General features: G+C 48.8%; 1 protein-coding gene across 1 annotated transcript in view; it reads left to right on the forward strand.

The window, feature by feature from the left end:
* vps8 (VPS8 subunit of CORVET complex) overlaps positions 1–19787 on the forward strand; it is an 87190-nt gene that overhangs the window by 6250 nt on the left and 61153 nt on the right. Inside the window, exons 6-10 of the mRNA XM_065020548.1 lie at positions 2170–2224; positions 3917–4128; positions 4221–4288; positions 10435–10588; positions 14429–14488. Coding sequence (XP_064876620.1) covers positions 2170–2224; positions 3917–4128; positions 4221–4288; positions 10435–10588; positions 14429–14488 — 549 coding nt within the window. The remainder of the gene's footprint in view (positions 1–2169; positions 2225–3916; positions 4129–4220; positions 4289–10434; positions 10589–14428; positions 14489–19787) is intronic.

Here is a 19787-nt window from a genome sequence, read left to right on the forward strand (position 1 = left end):
TAGTTTCTAGACTGTCTGGTCCTCTTCTCTCTGTTTCTAGACTGGTCCTCTTCTCTCTGTTTCTAGACTGGTCCTCTTCTCTCTGTTTCTAGTCTAAACTGGTCTCTCTTCTCTCTGTTTCTCTTCTCTGTCTCTCTCTCTGTTTCTACACTGTCTTCTCTCTGTTTCTCTGTCTTCTCTCTGTTTCTCACTGTCTCTCTCTGTTTCTCTCACTGTCTCTCTCTGTCTCTCTCTGTCTCTCTGTTTCTACACTGGTCTCTCTCTGTTTCTCTGTCTCTCTCTGTCTCTGTTTCTACACTGTCTCTCTCTCTGTCTCTCTCTCTGTCTCTCTACACTGTCCTCTTCTCTCTGTTTCTACACTGGTCCTCTTTCTCTGTTTCTACACTGGTGTCTCTCTGTCTCTGTTTCTACACTGTCCTCTGTCTCTGTTTCTCTCTGTCCTCTTGTCTCTGTCTTCTCTCTCTGTCTCTCTCTGTCTCTCTGTCTCACTGTCTGTCCTCTTCTCTCTGTTTCTAGACTGGTCCTCTGTCTCTCTCTCTGTTTCTCTCTCTGTCTGTCTCTCTCTGTCTCTCTGTCTGTCTCACTGGTCTCTCTCTCTCTGTTTCTACACTGGTCCTCTTCTCTCTGTTTCTCACTGGTCCTCTGTTCTCTCTGTTTCTCTGTCTCTCCTCTGTCTCTCTCTGTTTCTAGACTCTCTCTCTTCTCTCTGTTTCTAGACTGGTCTCTCTTCTCTCTGTTTCTACACTGGTCCTCTCTGTCTCTGTTTCTCTCTGGTCTCTCTTCTCTCTGTTTCTAGACTGGTCTCTCTTCTCTCTGTTTCTAGACTGGTCCTCTCTCTGTCTCTCTGTTTCTAGACTGGTCCTCTTCTCTCTGTTTCTAGACTGTCTCTCTCTCTGTCTCTCTGTTTCTAGACTGTCCTCTTCTCTCTGTTTCTGTCTGGTCTCTCTTCTCTGTTCTGTCTCTCTGTTTCTCTCACTGGTCCTCTCTCTCTGTTTCTAGACTGTCTCTCTGTCTCTCTGTTTCTAGACTGGTCCTCTCTCTCTCTGTCTTCTAGACTGGTCCTCTTCTCTCTGTTTCTCTCTCTCTTCTCTCTGTTTCTAGACTGGTCCTCTTCTCTCTGTTTCTGTCTGTCCTCTTGTCTCTGTTTCTCTCTCTGTTGGTCTGGTCTCTCTGTTCCAGACTGTCTCTGTCTCTGTTCTCATTCACTACTGTGTCAGACTGTTGTTCTCTGTTTCAGCAGACTCTGTTTTCTCTCTGTTTCTAGACTGGTCCCAGTGTCTCTGTGTTCTATGACTGGTCTTCTCTCTCTCTGTTTCTAGACTGGTCCTCGGTTTCTCTCTTTCTGTCTCTCTGTTTCTAGACTGGTCCTCTCTCTCTGTTTCTAGACTGGTCCTCAGGGGCTGGAACATGGTCTCCGCCTCTGCATTTCTAGACTGGCCTGTTCTGTTTCTAGACTGGTCCTCATTCTCCATGTTTGGGACTGGTCCTCTTCTCTCTGTTTCTACACTGGTCCTCTTGTCTCTGTTTCTAGACTGTTGTCCTCTTCTCTCTGTTTCTAGACTGGTCCCTCTCTCTAGTTAAATGGCTCTGTTTCTACACTCTCTCTGTTTTTCTCAGATCTGAACCAGACTGGTCCTCTTCTCTCTGTTCTCTGTCTCTGTTTCTAGACTGGCCCTCTTCTTTCTGTTTCTAGACTCATGTCTCCTCTGTTTCTAGACTGGTCCTCTTCTCTCTGTTTCTGACAGGGTCCTCTATCTCTCTGTTTCTAGACTGGTCCTCTGACTCTCTCTGTTTCTCTGTTTTAGAGGCCATCTCTAATATGTCTAGACTAGTCCTCTTCTCTCTGTTTAAAGGGAAGACTGTCCTCAAAAAATCTCTCTTAGTCTTTTCTATACTGGTCCTCTTGTCTCTGTTTCTAGACTGTCCTCTCTCTCTGTTTCTAGATCTGGTCCTCTTCTTTTAGTTAAATGTCTTCTCTCTGTTTCTAGACTGGTCCTCTTCTCTCTGTTTCTAGACTAGTCCTCTTCTCTCTGTTTCTAGACTGGTCCTCTTCTCTAGTTAAATGTGTTCTCTATGTTTCTAGACTGGTCCTCTTCTCTAGTTAAATGTGTTCTCTATGTTTCTAGACTGGTCCTCTTCTCTAGTTAAATGTGTTCTCTATGTTTCTAGACTGTGTCTGGTGTGATCGTAGTGGGAACGTCTCATGGCCTGGCTCTAGTGTTTGGTAAGTCCTTAACATATCAGTGATTAGTACTGCAGTCATATAATCATTGACATGAGCCAGTGCAATGCATGGTTAAGGACAAGGTAGTAACTAACTAACTAAGTTGAGGTTGTGTGAACTCTGAATTCAACTGAAGATTGTTATATATTTAGTTGGTTGTTGTCTCTCTGTCTGTCTGGGCAAACGGGACACTCTGAATGGACAAAAGGAAAACGGGTACAGCCTGTTCTTCCACAAAAGCAAACTCTTCGTCTGTCTGTCCACTCTCGGGACATTCTCTCTCTCTCTGTCCACAAAAGGCAAACGGGACATTCTCTCTCTCTCTCTGTCTGTCTGTTGCCGTCAAAAGGCAAACGGGACATTGTCTCTGTCTGTCTGTCTGTCTGTCTGTTCTCTGTCTGTCTGTCTCTCTGTCTCTCTCTCTGTCTCTCTGTCTGTCTCTCTCTGTCAGACTATAGCAGGCTGTCCTCTCTCTGTCTCTCTCTGCAGGCCCAGACTCTCTGACTTCTCTCTGTCTCTGTATCTCTCTCTCTCTCTGTCTCTCTCTCTGACTATCAGACTCTAGCTGGCCCTCTCAGACTCTCTCTCTCTCTCTCTCTCTGTCTGTCTGTCTCTAACAGTCAGTCCTCTGTCTGTCAGACTCTCTCTGTCCCTCTATCTGACTCTAGCTGGCCCAGACTCTCTCTCTCTGTCCTCTCTCTGTCTCTCAGGCCCAGACTCTCTCTCTCTGTCTATAGCAGGCTCAGACTATAACTCTCTCAGGCCCAGACTATCTATAGCAGGCCCTGTCTATAACAGACTCTCAGACTCTAACAGACTATCAGTCTATCAGACTATCTGGCCCAGACTATCTCTGTCCCTCTCTATAACTGTCTAGCAGGCCCTGACTATAACAGGCCCAGACTATCAGACTCTCTCTGTCTGTCTATAACAGACTATCTGGCCCAGTCTGTCTGTCTCTCTCTGTCCTCTGTCTGTCAGACTCTCTCTGTCCTGTCTATCTCTATCTGTGGCTCTCTGTCTCTAACTGTCTATCAGGCTCTCAGACTCTCTGTCTATCTCTCTAGACTATACGGTGTCTCTCTATGTCTCTCAGGCTCTGACTCTCTCTCTGTCTCTCTCTATGTCTCTCTATGCAGGCCTCTATCTGTCTCTAGCTCAGACTCTCTGTCTCTGTCTCTCAGACTATCTCTATAGCAGGCCCAGACTCTCTGACTCTCTGCCCTCTCGATCTAGCAGGCCCATCTCTGTCTCTCTCTGTCCCAGACTCTCTCTCAGGCCCAGACTCTCAGACTATCAGGCCCAGACTCTCAGACTCTCTGTCTCTCTCTGTCTCTCTGTACATCTTGTAGACATTGGGCTCAACATCGGCATGTTATCATATTGTCTGCACGTGCCATTTCATTTCTCCGGGTGGTTTTTGAGGTCGTTTGTCTGTGTCGTTCATCCGGCTGGTCCAGACATGTGTTGTATGTAGTGTGGTTGTCATTCACTACTGTGTGCAGCATGTTGTTGGTTGATGCTGTCAGCAGAACATGTGTTTTGACTGATCCCCATCTGTTTATAAAGACTGACTGTCCCAGTGTCTGTTGTTGTTCTATGACAGTATAAGAGTTAAGAGCGCCCTCTCCCATAGTGCTTGGCTCCACAGTGCGTTGCCTGATGGGTAATGCGGTTTTTTTCTTTCTTCAGATCTGAACCAGGCTCTCCGTTTGTGCTTGGGAAGCACGGCGACAGGGGCGGAGTACGGAGCCGTCTCCGCCCTCAGCATCAACCACGACTGCACCCGGCTGCTCTGTGGCTTCGCCAAGGGACATATCACCATGTGGGATCTGGCCAATGGGAAGCTTCTGCGAACCATTACCGACGCCCACCCACCCGGCACCGCCATCTTACATGTCAAGGTAGTCTGTCTGTACAAGTCAAGTTGAATTGAAACGTGTCTTCTGCTCAGGTCGTCTCTATTGAACTCCTCGGTTGTCCCTCTCTCTCTCAGTTCACCGATGACCCTACGCTGGCAGTGTGCAACGACAGCGGGGGCTCTGTGTTTGAGCTGGCTTTCAGGTAATACTCATGTCTCCTCAGAGATTGTGTGTGTGTGTGAAGTTACCTGCAGTGACTGACAGGGGGCAGTATTGCTCTGCAGACACTAGGAGTGATGTGCTGGTTGACTCAACATGCAGTCCCCGCGGACACTGTGGGCGGGTGGGTTTAGGGCCATGTAATATTGTGTGGATGAAGGGCGGGTGGGAGGCGTGCGGGTTGAATAAAGGGAAAACAATGCATCAAAAAATCCATAAATGTATACTTAGTTTGCATATCTATAGGCTACATTGAGTTGTATCTTTCCTTGTGTCTATCTGGCATTAGTGTGTAAGCATCACTTTTAGGGCCAAATACAGTACAACAACATGAAGGTTTTATCTACAACTGCACTCTGGTGAACATAGTGTAGGTGGATATTTAAACCAATGGGTGGAAACAGAGGCAAACAGGACATTCTGTAGCCTGTTGCCGTCCACAAAAGACAAACAGGACATTCTGTAGCCTGTTGCCGTCCACAAAAGACAAACGGGACATTCCAGCCTGTTGCCGTCCACAAAAGACAAACGGGACATTCCGTAGCCTGTTGCCGTCCACAAAAGACAAACGGGACATTCCGTAGCCTGTTGCCGTCCACAAAAGACAAACGGGACATTCCGTAGCCTGTTGGCCCACAAAGACTAAGCAGGGACATTCTAACAGCCTGTTGCCGTCCACAAAAGACTATAACGGGACATTCAGTAGCCTGTTGCCAGGCCCAGACAAAAGACAAAGCAGGGACATTAACAGCCTATAGCAGGCCCACAAAAGACAAACGGGACATTCCGTAGCCTGTTGCCGTCCACAAAAGACAAACGGGACATTCCGTAGCCTGTTGCCGTCCACAAAAGGCAAGGCCCAGACTATAACGGGACATTCAGGCCCAGCCTGTTAACAGCCGGCCCACTATAAAGGCAAGCGGGACATAACAGACTAGCCTGCAGGCCCCACAAAAGGCAAGCGGGACATTCCGTAGCTGTTGCCCGACTCCACAGAAAGCAGGCCGGGACATAACAGACGCAGGCCCAGACTATAACAGACCGGCCCAGACTAAAAGGCAAACGGGACATCCAGAGGCTGTTGCAGGCCCAGACTATAAAGGCAAGCAGGGACTATAACAGACTGTATGCCGTCCACTATAAAGACAAGCAGGCCCAGACTATTCCTAGGCTGTTGCAGGCCCAGACTATAACAGACAAGCGGGACATTCCAGACTAGTTGCCCAGACCACAAAACAAAGCGGCCCAGACTATAACAGACTATAGGCTGTTGACCAGGCCCAGACTATAAAGGCAAACGGGACATTCCGTAGGCTGTTGCAGGCCCAGACTATAAAGACAAGTAGGCCCAGACATTATAGCAGGCCCAGACTATAACAGACTGTAGCAGGCCCAGACTATAACAGACTAAAAGACTAAACAGGGACTATAACAGACTATAGCAGGCCCAGACTATAAAAGACAACGGGACCCAGACTGTTGCAGGCCCAGACTATAAAGACAATCAGGCCCAGACTATTCAGGCCCAGACTATAACAGGCCCAGACTAAACAGACTATATCAGCCCAGACAGAAACATCAAAATAAAGAACAATAGTCAGGCCCAGACTATAACAGACTATCTCAGGCCCAAATAACAGAAAGGCCCAGACTATCAAGACTATAGCAGGCCCAGACTATAACAGACTATAGCAGGCCCAGACTATAGCAGGCCCAGACTATAACAGACTATAACAGGCCCAGACTATAACAGCAGGCCCAGACTATAACAGACTATAGCAGGCCCAGACTATAACAGACTATAGCAGGCCCAGACTATAACAGACTATAGCAGGCCCAGACTATAACAGACTATAGCAGGCCCAGACTATAACAGACTATAGCAGGCCCAGACTATAACAGACTATAGCAGGCCCAGACTATAACAGACTATAGCAGGCCCAGACTATAACAGACTATAGCAGGCCCAGACTATAGCAGGCCCAGACTATAGCAGGCCCAGACTATAACAGACTATAGCAGGCCCAGACTATAACAGGCCCAGACTATAGACAGGCCCAGACTATAACAGACTATAGCAGGCCCAGACTATAACAGGCCCAGACTACAACAGACTATATCAGGCCCAGACTATAACAGACTATAGCAGGCCCAGACTATAACAGACTATAGCAGGCCCAGACTATAACAGGCCCAGACTATAACAGACTATAGCAGGCCCAGACTATAACAGACTATAGCAGGCCCAGACTATAACAGGCCCAGACTATAACAGACTATAGCACAGACTATAGCAGGCCCAGACTATAACAGACTATAGCAGGCCCAGACTATAACAGACTATAGCAGGCCCAGACTATAACAGACTATAGCAGGCCCAGACTATAACAGACTATAGCAGGCCCAGACTATAACAGACTATAGCAGGCCCAGACTATAACAGGCCCAGACTATAACAGACTATATCAGGCCCAGACTATAACAGGCCCAGACTACAACAGACTATATCAGGCCCAGACTATAACAGACTATATCAGGCCCAGACTATAACAGACTATATCAGGCCCAGACTATAACAGACTATAGCAGGCCCAGACTATAACAGACTATATCAGGCCCAGACTATAACAGACTATAGCAGGCCCAGACTATAACAGACTATAGCAGGCCCAGACTATAACAGACTATATCAGGCCCAGACTGTAACAGGCCCAGTCTATAACATGCCCAGAAATGCAAATCCTTGTATTCTACTTGGTGAAAGGAGAATGGTGGTTCAACGTGATGAAAGGGCAGTAGAGAGCTGCATCATCACAGTCTACTGTTCAACAGGCCTAAATATTCACTAAATACATCATCACAGTCTAGAGTTAGGGTCGTGTGGGGTTAGAGTCGGTGGGGTTAGGGTGGGGTGGGTTTAGGGTCAGGTTACGTTAGAGTTAGGGTCGGGTGAGGTTAGAGTTAACGTCTGGTGTGGACGGAATTCATCTCCCAGTGTCTGGTGGAAAGCAGACTGAACCAGGTTATCCTCTTGGATTTTGCCTGTGCTTAGCTACATTACATTTATGGGTTTATCCTGAAATATGACAAGCGTACTCATAACATGATGCAGCCACCACTATGCTTTAAAATATGGAGAGTGGTACTCAGTAATGTGTCTTTTTTTTGCACTATTACTTTAGTGCCTTGTTGCAAACAGGATGCATGTTTTGTAATATTTGTATTCTGTACAGGCTTCCTTTTCGCTCAATTAGGTTATTATTGTGGAGTAACTACGATGTTGTTGACCCATCCTCAGTTTTCTCCTATCACAGCCATTAAACTCTGTAACCGTTTTAAAGTCACCATTGGTCTCATGGTGAAATCCCTGAGCAGTTTCCTTCCTCTCCAGCAACTGAGTTAGGAAGGACGCCTGTATCTTTGTAGTGACACCATCCATATTGTAATTATTAACTTCACTATGCTGAAAGGAATATTTAATGTCTTTATTTGTTTTACCCATCTACTAATAGGTGCCGTTCTTTGTGAGGCATTGGAAAACCTCCCTGGTATTTGTGGTTGAATCTGTGTTTGAAATTCTATGCTCTACTGAAGGGACCTTACAGATAATTGTATGAGTTGGGTACAGAGATGAGGTACACACTACTATTGCAACTTATGGGACTTGTTAAGCACATTTTTACTCCAGTACTTATTTCTGCTTGCAATAACAAAGGGGTTGATTACTTATTGACTCAAAACATTTCAGCTTTTCATGTTAAATTAATTCGTAAAAAGAATAATAAAAAATAAAAATCCACTTTGACATTATGGGGTATTGTGACAAAAACATCGACATGTAATCCATTTTAAATTCAGGCTGTAACACAACAGAATGTGGTAGGATGTCGAGGGGTGTGAAGACTTTCTGAAGGCTCTGTAGTTGGTTTATTTTGGACCCTCACATGGTCTTCCTATACATTCATGCACCCCTGTCACTGTCTGTAACCACAGTCTAACAGTACATTATTTTAATGAGGTATTACAGCGAGACAGGGAGTGTGTGAGTGTGTGTGTGTGTGTGTGTGTGTGTAATGAGGTATTACAGTGAGACAGAATGACCCCTGCTCTGTTTGATATTATTATACAAAGCCGTCTCTCTTATTCAGGTCAGATTAATGGAAATGGGGGGAGAAGTACTTTTTTGGTTTTCTGGCTTCTCTAAGGCTGTGTGTCCCAAATGGCTCCCTATAAAGTGCACTACATCTGACCAGGGCACATAGGGTGCGATTTGGGACTCATCCACTCTGTTCTGTACTGCGTGTGTGTATGTCAGAATGTGAGGGCTTTAGGGGAAATAGGATATTCAATATTGTTCTAATGAACCACAGTCCTACTTTGGGACTGGAGTTCTGTTTATTTTGTTAGTCTGTGAGGGGCTTGTTTTTTATATCTTTAGTTGTTTTGTTCTCTCTCACTCTCCTTTCCCTCCTCCCTCTTCTCTCTCCCCCCTCTTCTCCCCCCCTCTTCTCCCCCCCTCTTCCCCCCTCTTCTCCCCCTCTCTCTCTCCCCCTCTCTCTCCCCCCCCTCTCTCTCTCTCCCCCTCTTCTCCCCCTCTCTCTTCTCCCCCTCTCTCTTCTCCCCCTCTCTCTTCTCCCCCTCTCTCTTCTCCCCCTCCCTCTCTCTTCTCCCCCTCTCTCTTCTCCCCTCTCTCCCCCTCTCTTCTCCCCCTCCTCTTCTCCCCCTCTCTCTTCTCCCCCTCCTCTCCCCCCCCTCCCCCTCTCTTCTCCCCCCTCTCTCTCCCCCCCTCTCTCTCTCCCCCTCCCTCCTCTCTCCCCCCCCCTCCCCCTCTCTCCCCTCCCTCTCTCTCTCTCCTCTCTCTCTCTCTCTCTCTCCTCTCCTCTCCTCTCTCTCAATGTCTCCTCTCTCTCTCTCTCAATGTCTCTCTCTCTCTCTCTCTCAATGTCTCTCTCTCTCTCTCAATGTCTCTCTCTCTCTCAATGTCTCTCTCTCTCTCTCTCTGTCTCTCTCTCTCTCTCTCTCTCTCTCTCTCTCTCTCTCAATGTCTCTCTCTCTCTCTCAATGTCTCTCTCTCTCTCTCTCTCTCAATGTCTCTCTCTCTCTCTCTCTCTGTCTCTCTCTCTCTCTCTCTCTCAATGTCTCTCTCTCTCTCTCTCTCTCAATGTCTCTCTCTCTCTCTCTCTCTCAATGTCTCTCTCTCTCTCTCTCTCTCTCTCAATGTCTCTCTCTCTCAATGTCTCTCAATCTCTCTCTCTCTCTCTCTCTCTCTCTCTCTCTCTCTCTCTCTCTCTCTCTCTCTCTCTCTCTCTCAATCTCTCTCTCTCTCTCTCTCTCAATGTCTCTCTCTCTCTCTCTCTCTCTCTCTCTCTCTCTCTCTCTCTCAATGTCTCTCTCTCTCTCTCTCAATGTCTCTCTCTCTCTCTCTCTCTCAATGTCTCTCTCTCTCTCTCTCTCTCAATGTCTCTCTCTCTCTCTCTCTCTCAATGTCTCTCTCTCTCTCTCTCTCTCTCTCTCTCTCAATGTCTCTCTCTCTCTCTCTCAATGTCTCTCTCTCTCTCTCTCTCTCAATGTCTCTCTCTCTCTCTCTCTCTCTCTCTCTCTCTCTCAATGTCTCTCTCTCTCTCTCTCTCTCTCTCTCAATGTCTCTCTCTCTCTCTCTCTCTCTCAATGTCTCTCTCTCTCTCTCTCTCTCAATGTCTCTCTCTCTCTCTCTCTCTGTCTCTCTCTCAATGTCTCTCTCTCTCTCTCTCTCTCTCTCAATGTCTCTCTCTCTCTCTCTCTCAATGTCTCTCTCTCTCTCTCTCTCTCTCTCTCTCTCTCTCTCTCTCTCAATGTCTCTCTCTCTCTCTCTCTCTCTCAATCTCTCTCAATGTCTCTCTCTCTCTCTCAATGTTGGATGTCATAAGGTGAAAGCACCAATTTGTAAGTCGCTCTGGATAAGAGCGTCTGCTAAATGACTTAAATGTAAATGTAAATGTCTCTCTCTCTCTCTCTCAATGTCTCTCTCTCTCTCTCTCTCAATGTCTCTCTCTCAATGTCTCTCGCTCGCTCTCCTCTTTCTCTCCCTCTCTCTTTCTCTCCCCCCCTCTCTCTCTCTCTCTCTCTCTCTCTCTCTTTCTCTGCATGTAGGAGGTTGATGGGGATGCGAACATGTGAGTCTCGTTGTCTGTTCAGTGGCTCTAAGGGAGAGGTGTGTAATGTGGAGCCTCTCCTTACCGCCCCGGACCTGAAGGATCACCCCATCACACAGTACTCTCTCCTGGCCATGGCCTCTCTTACTAAGGTAAACCCTGTACCAGGTTTACCCAACTGGCGACAATTATTTGACCCCCCTTGTTTTCTGGGCAAAAAAAAATACAACTTATTTTTATTAAAATATTTTATTGTTGAACAACAAAAAAAAGGTAACCAGCAAATCAGCTCCAAATTATTTTAATTTTGTAAATATGTTCCCTAGTATTCCCACGCATAATAGAGAGATACACTGAGTGGCCAGTTTATTAGGTACACCCCCCCCAAAATGGTTTGCTCCTACAGTGAGTCATGTGGCTTGCAGGCATCAAGGCATTCAGTTACTGTTGGATTGAATGTTAGAATGGTCTAAATGACCTAAGCGACGTGGTAAGATCATCGGTTCCAGGATGTCAGAAACTGACAGCCTCCTGGGCTTTTCACGCACGACAATCTCTAGTATTTTTATTTTATTTGATTTAACTAGGCAAGTCAGTTAAGAACAAATTCTTATTTTCAATGACGGCCTAGGAACAGTGGGTTAACTGCCTGTTCAGGGGCAGAACGACAGATTTGTACCTTGTCAGCTCGGGGATTCGAACTTGCAACCTTTCGGTTACTAGTCCAACGCGCTAACCACTAGGCTACCCTGCCGCCTCTACACTCTAACCACTAGGTCCCTATTCCTGCCACGCGTTAGGGTCCCTATTCCTGCCACGCGTTAGGGTCCCTATTCCTGCCACGCGTTAGGGTCCCTATTCCTGCCACGCGTTAGGGTCCCTATTCCTAGGGTCCCTATTCCTGCCACGCGTTAGGGTCCCTATTCCTGCCACGCGTTAGGGTCCCTATTCCTGCCACGCGTTAGGGTCCCTATTCCTAGGGTCCCTATTCCTGCCAGGCGTTAGGGTCCCTATTCCTGCCACGCGTTAGGGTCCCTATTCCTGCCAGGCGTTAGGGTCCCTATTCCTGCCAGGCGTTAGGGTCCCTATTCCTGCCAGGCGTTAGGGTCCCTATTCCTGCCAGGCGTTAGGGTCCCTATTCCTGCCAGGCGTTAGGGTCCCTATTCCTGCCAGGCGGGTCCCTATTCCTAGGGTCCCAGGCGTTAGGGTCCCTATTCCTGCCAGGCGTTAGGGTCCCTATTCCTGCCAGGCGTTAGGGTCCCTATTCCTGCCAGGCGTTAGGGTCCCTATTCCTGCCAGGCGTTAGGCTGTTCTGGAGTTAAAGGGAGGAGGGGGGGGTCTGACCCAGTACTAGATGGGTTACCTAATAAACTGGCCACAGAGTGTACGTGATTGTATTAATCATTTCAAACCTTGCTTACATTTTTATGTTTAAGTCATGTTATATCTGTTTGGGCTTCTTGCGGTCAATTTGCAGTCTAGAAATGATCTGTAATTATGTTCTGGACCCCTGACCATCTGCTAAAGAATAAACAGCCCTGCAGCTGAATCCTACACACTACACACTATACCCTACACACTATACACTACACACTACACCCTACACACCCCTGACCATCTGCTAAAGAATAAACAGCCCTGCAGCTGAATCCTACACACTACACACTATACCCTACACTATACACTACACACTATATACTATACACTACACACTATACCTTACACTATACACTACACACTATACACTACACACTATACACTATACACTACACTACACCCTATACACCCTACACACTATACACTACACCCTATACACTACACCCTACACACTATACCCTACACACTACACACTACACCCTATACACTACACCCTACACACTATACCCTACACACTACACACTATACACTATACACTACACCCTACACACCCCTGACCATCTGCTAAAGAATAAACAGCCCTGCAGCTGAATCCTACACACTACACACTATACACTACACACTATACCCTACACTATACACTACACACTACACACTATACCCTACACTATACACTACACACTATACACTACACCCTACACCCTATACACTACACCCTACACACTACAACCTATACCCTACACACTACACACTATACACTACACCCTACACACCCCTGACCATCTGCTAAAGAATTAACAGCCCTGCAGCTGAATCCTACACACTATATACTACACACTATACCCTACACTATACACTACACACTATACACTATACCCTACACTATACACTACACACTATACACTACACACTATACACTACACCCTACACCCTACACCCTATACACTACACACTATACACTACACACTATACACTACACACTATACACTACACACTATACCCTACACTATACACTACACACTATACCCTACACTATACCCTACACACTATACACTACACACTATACACTACACACTACACTATACACTACACACTATACACTACACACTATACTACACACTATACACTATACCCTACACACTATACCCTACACACTATACACCACACTATACCCTACACTACACACTATACACTACACACTATACACTACACACTATACACACACACTATACCCTACTATACACACTATACCCTACACCATCTACACTATAAGAATACACTACACCCTACAGCTGAATACACTATACACTACACACTACACACTATACCCTACACTACACACTATACACTACACACTATACACTATACACTACACACTATACACTACACACTATACCTACACTATACACTATACACTACACACTATACCCTACACTATACACTACACACTATACCCTACAAACTATACCCTACAAACTATACACTACACTACACACTATACACTACACACTACACACTACACACTATACACACACTACACACTACACTACCCTACACTATACACTACACACTATACACTATACACTACACACTATACCCTATACCCTACACACTATACCCTATACACTACACACTACACCCGACACACTATACACTACACCCTACACACTATACTCTACACACTATAAACTATACACTACTACACTATACACTACACTACACTATACACTACACCCTATACACTATACCCTACACACTACACCCTACACCCTACACACTATACCCTATACACTACACCCTACACACTATACACTACACACTACACCTTATACACTACACCCTACACACTATACCCCTACCCTACACACTATATACACACTATACACTACACTACACACTATACACTACACACTATACACTACACACTATACATTATACACTACACACTATACACTACACCCTACACATACTACACCCTACACACTACACACTATACATACCTACACACTATACACTACACACTATATACCCTACACTATACACCTATACACACTACACACTACACACTCCACACTATACACTCCACACTATACACTACACACACACTACACACTATACACTACACACACTATACACTACACCCTACACACTATTCCCTATACACTACTATACTATACACTATACACACTACACACTCCACACTATACACTCCACACTATACACTCCACACTACACACTATACACTACACACTATACACTACACCCTACACACTATACACTACACACTACACACTATACACTATACCCTATACACACTATACACTACACACTACACCCTACACACTATACACTATACACTATACACTATACCCTATACACTACACACTATACACTCCACCCTATACACTCCACACTATACACTCCACACTATACACTCCACCCTATACACTCCACCCTATACACTACACCCTATACACTACACCCTACACCCTACACTACACTACACTACATTGATACCCTACAGTTAACATTGTTATTGTTATTTTTGTCTTACTCTTCAATTCCACTGAGAATATTTGTCTGTTTTCAATCCAACAAGAGCTTGTTCCTTTCAGATTCTAGTGATCGGACTGAAGCCTTCTCTCAAAGTGTGGATGACATTTCCCTATGGCAAGGTACCTCTTCTCTCATCTAGGTCTTTCCCCCTCTCCCTCACAACTCTTCCTCTCTCTCTCGTTATCCTTCTCTGACCTCTCTTCTCCCTCACAACCCTTCCTCTCTCTCTCGTTATCCTTCTCTGACCTCTCTTCTCCCTCAACCCTTCCTCTCTCTCTCGTTATCCTTCTCTGACCCCTCTTCTCCCTCAACCCTTCCTCTCTCTCTCTCGTTATCCTCTGACCCCTCTTCTCCCTCAACCCTTCCTCTCTCTCTCTCGTTATCCTTCTCTGACCTCTCTTCTCCCTCACAACCCTTCCTCTCTCTCTCGTTATCCTTCTCTGACCTCTCTTCTCCCTCAACCCTTCCTCTCTCTCTCGTTATCCTTCTCTGACCTCTCTTCTCCCTCAACCCTTCTCTCTCTCTCTCGTTATCCTTCTCTGACCTCTCTTCTCCCTCAACCCTTCCTCTCTCTCTCGTTATCCTTCTCTGACCTCTCTTCTCCCTCACAACCCTTCCTCTCTCTCTCGTTATCCTTCTCTGACCTCTCTTCTCCCTCAACCCTTCCTCTCTCTCTCGTTATCCTTCTCTGACCTCTCTTCTCCCTCAACCCTTCCTCTCTCTCTCGTTATCCTTCTCTGACCTCTCTTCTCCCTCAACCCTTCCACTCTCTCTCGTTATCCTTCTCTGACCTCTTCTCCCTCAACCCTTCCTCTCTCTCTCTAGTTATCCTTCTCTGACCTCTCTTCTCCCTCAACCCTTCCTCTCTCTCTCGTTATCCTTCTCTGACCTCTCTTCTCCCTTAACCCTTCCACTCTCTCTCGTTATCCTTCTCTGATCTTTCTTTTCCCTCAACCCTTCCTCTCTCTCTCTCGTTATCCTTCTCTGACCTCTCTTCTCCCTCAACCCTTCCTCTCTCTCTCGTTATCCTTCTCTGACCACTCTTCTCCCTCAACCCTTCCTCTCTCTCTCGTTATCCTTCTCTGACCTCTCTTCTCCCTCAACCCTTCCTCTCTCTCTCGTTATCCTTCTCTGACCCCTCTTCGCCCTCAACCCTTCCTCTCTCTAGTTATCCTTCTCTGACAGAACCCTCTTCTCCCTCAACCCTTCCTCTCTCTAGTTATCCTTCTCTGACCTCTCTTCTCCCTCAACCCTTCCTCTCTCTAGTTATCCTTCTCTGACCTCTTCTCCCTCAACCCTTCCTCTCTGGCTAGTTATCCTTCTCTGACCTCTCTTCTCCCTCAACCCTTCCTCTCTCTCTCGCTTATCCTTCTCTGACCTCTCTTCTCCCTCAACCCTTCCTCTCTCTCAGGAGGCTCGTTATCCTTCTCTGACCTCTCTTCTCCCTCAACCCTTCCTCTCTCTCTAGGAACAGAACAGGAGGCTGGGGGGCACAGAACAGGAGGCTGGGGGAGGACGCTGCCTGGTTATCCTTCTCTGACCTCTCTTCTCCCTCAAGGCCCTTCCTCTCTCTGGAGGCTCACTATATCCTTCTCTGACCTCTCTTCTCCCTCAACCCTTCCTCTCTCTCTAGGAACAGTTATCCTTCTCTGACCTCTCTTCTCCCTCAACCCTTCCTCTCTCTCTCAGTTATCCTTCTCTGACCTCTCTTCTGCCCCTCAACCCTTCGCTGCCTCTCTCAGGAGGCTGGGGGGCACTATCCTTCTCTGACCTCTCTTCTCCCTCAACCCTTCCTCTCTCTCTCGTTATCCTTCTCTGACCTCTCTTCTCCCTCAACCCTTCCTCCTCTCTCAGGAGGCTTATCCTTCTCTGACCTCTCTTCTCCCTCAACCCTTCCTCTCTCTCTCGTTATCCTTCTCTGACCTCTCTTCTCCCTCAACCCTTCCTCTCTCTCTCGTTATCCTTCTCTGACCTCTCTTCTCCCTCTGTCCTTCCCACCCTCTCCGTGACCTCTTCCCTGTTGCTTGCTCTAATGGGCTCTTGCCTCACTGTAGAACGGCGCTAAAGATCCATAATGTTTTTATAAACTCATCTCTAAGCCTTTATTGAATGTCACAATCATAACATGTCTAGCTACTGCTAGGAACAGAACAGGAGGCTGGGGGGCACAATAGATGCTGCCTGGCTAGGAACAGAACAGGAGGCTGGGGGGCACAATAGATGCTGCCTGGCTAGGAACAGAACAGGAGGCTGGGGGGCACAATAGATGCTGCCTGGCTAGGAACAGAACAGGAGGCTGGGGGGCACAATAGATGCTGCCTGGCTAGGAACAGAACAGGAGGCTGGGGGGCACAATAGATGCTGCCTGGCTAGGAACAGAACAGGAGGCTGGGGGGGGCACAGGATAGATGCTGCCTGGCTAGGAACAGAACAGGAGGCTGGGGGCACAATAGATGCTGCCTGGCTAGGAACAGAACAGGAGGCTGGGGGCACAATAGATGCTGCCTGGCTAGGAACAGAACAGGAGGCTGGGGGCACAATAGATGCTGCCTGGCTAGGAACAGACGCTGCCTGGCTAGGAACAGAGGCTGGCGCTGCCTGGCTAGGAACAGAACAGGAGGCTGGGGGGCACAATAGATGCTGCCTGGCTAGGAACAGAACAGGAGGCTGGGGGCACAATAGATGCTGCCTGGCTAGGAACAGAACAGGAGGCTGGAGGGGGGGGGCACAATAGATGCTGCCTGGCTAGGAACAGAACAGGAGGCTGGGGGGGGCACAATAGATGCTGCCTGGCTAGGAACAGAACAGGAGGCTGGGGGGCACTATAGATGCTGCCTGGCTAGGAACAGAACAGGAGGCTGGGGGGGGCACAATAGATGCTGCCTGGCTAGGAACAGAACTGGAGGCTGGGGGGGGCACTATAGATGCTGCCTGGCTAGGAACAGAACAGGAGGCTGGGGGGGCACTATAGATGCTGCCTGGCTAGGAACAGAACAGGAGGCTGGGGGGGGCACTATAGATGCTGCCTGGCTAGGAACAGAATTGGAGGATGGGGGCACTATAGATGCTGCCTGGCTAGGAACAGAATTGGAGGCTGGGGGGCACTATAGACGCTGCCTGGCTAGGAACAGAACAGGAGGATGGGGGCATAGACGCTGCCTGGCTAGGAACAGAACAGGAGGATGGGCTGCACCTGGCTAGGAACAGAACAGGAGGCTGGGGGGGGCACTATAGACGCTGCCTGGCTAGGAACAGAACAGGAGGCTGGGGGGCACTATAGATGCTGCCTGGCTAGGAACAGAACAGGAGGCTGGGGGGCACTATAGACGCTGCCTGGCTAGGAACAGAACAGGAGGCTGGGGGGCACTATAGATGCTGCCTGGCTAGGAACAGAACAGGAGGCTGGGGGGGCACTAGGAACAGAACATAGATGCTGCCTGGCTAGGAACAGAACAGGAGGCTAGGGGGGGCACTATAGACGCTGCCTGGCTAGGAACAGAACAGGAGGCTGGGGGGCACTATAGATGCTGCCTGGCTAGGAACAGAACAGGAGGCTGGGGGGCACTATAGACGCTGCCTGGCTAGGAACAGAACAGGAGGCTGGGGGGCACTATAGATGCTGCCTGGCTAGGAACAGAACAGGAGGCTGGGGGGGCACTATAGACGCTGCCTGGCTAGGAACAGAACAGGAGGCTGGGGGGCACTATAGACGCTGCCTGGCTAGGAACAGAACAGGGAGAGGCTGGGGGGCACTATAGACGCTGCCTGGCTAGGAACAGAACAGGAGGCTGGGGGGCACTATAGATGCTGCCTGGCTAGGAACAGAACAGGAGGCTGGGGGCACTATAGATGCTGCCTGGCTAGGAACAGAACAGGAGGCTGGGGGCACTATAGATGCTGCCTGGCTAGGAACAGAACAGGAGGGGGGGGGCACAATAGATGCTGCCTGGCTAGGAACAGAACAGGAGGCTGGGGGCACTATAGATGCTGCCTGGCTAGGAACAGAACAGGAGGAGGATGGGGGGCACTATAGATGCTGCCTGGCTAGGAACAGAACATTGGAGGCTGGGGGGCACTATAGATGCTGCCTGGCTAGGAACAGAACAGGAGGCTGGGGGGCACTATAGATGCTGCCTGGCTAGGAACAGAACAGGAGGCTGGGGGGGGCACTATAGATGCTGCCTGGCTAGGAACAGAACAGGAGGCTGGGGGGCACTATAGATGCTAGGGGGGTGGCACTATAGACGCTGCCTGGCTAGGAACAGAACAGGAGGAGGCTGGGGGGCACTATAGATGCTGCCTGGCTAGGAACAGAACAGGAGGCTGGGGGGGGCCAATAGATGCTGCCTGGCTAGGAACAGAACAGGAGGAGGATGGGGGCACAATAGATGCTGCCTGGCTAGGAACAGAACAGGAGGCTGGGGGGGGCACTATAGATGCTGCCTGGCTAGGAACAGAACAGGAGGCTGGGGGCACTATAGATGCTGCCTGGCTAGGAACAGAACAGGAGGCTGGAGGGGGGGGCACTATAGATGCTGCCTGGCTAGGAACAGAACAGGAGGCTGGGGGGCACAATAGATGCTGCCTGGCTAGGAACAGAACAGGAGGCTGGGGGGGCACTATAGATGCTGCCTGGAACAGAACAGAACAGGAGGCTGGGGGGCACTATAGACGCTGCCTGGCTAGGAACAGAACAGGAGGCTGGGGGGCACTATAGACGCTGCCTGGCTAGGAACAGAACAGGAGGCTGGGGGGCACTATAGACGCTGCCTGGCTAGGAACAGAACAGGAGGCTGGGGGGGCACTATAGACGCTGCCTGGCTAGGAACAGAACAGGAGGCTGGGGGGGCACTATAGACGCTGCCTGGCTAGGAACAGAACAGGAGGATGGCTGCCTGGCTAGGGGGGGGCACTGGAGGCTGGGGGGCATAGATGCTGCCTGGCTAGGAACAGAACAGGAGGCTGGGGGGGGCACTATAGATGCTGCCTGGCTAGGAACAGAACAGGAGGCTGGGGGGCACTATAGACGCTGCCTGGCTAGGAACAGAACAGGAGGCTGGGGGGGGGGGGCACTATAGATGCTGCCTGGCTAGGAACAGAACAGGAGGCTGGGGGGCACAATAGATGCTGCCTGGCTAGGAACAGGGAGGCTGGGGGGGCACTATAGATGCTGCCTGGCTAGGAACAGAACAGGAGGCTGGGGGGGGGGGGCACTATAGACGCTGCCTGGCTAGGAACAGAACAGGAGGCTGGGGGCACAATAGATGCTGCCTGGCTAGGAACAGAACAGGAGGCTGGGGGGCACTATAGACGCTGCCTGGCTAGGAACAGAACAGGAGGCTGGGGGGCACTATAGATGCTGCCTGGCTAGGAACAGAACAGGAGGCTGGGGGGGCACTATAGACGCTGCCTGGCTAG

This window comes from Oncorhynchus nerka, linkage group LG2 (assembly GCF_034236695.1).
Source record: "Oncorhynchus nerka isolate Pitt River linkage group LG2, Oner_Uvic_2.0, whole genome shotgun sequence".
Lineage (NCBI taxonomy): Eukaryota > Metazoa > Chordata > Actinopteri > Salmoniformes > Salmonidae > Oncorhynchus > Oncorhynchus nerka.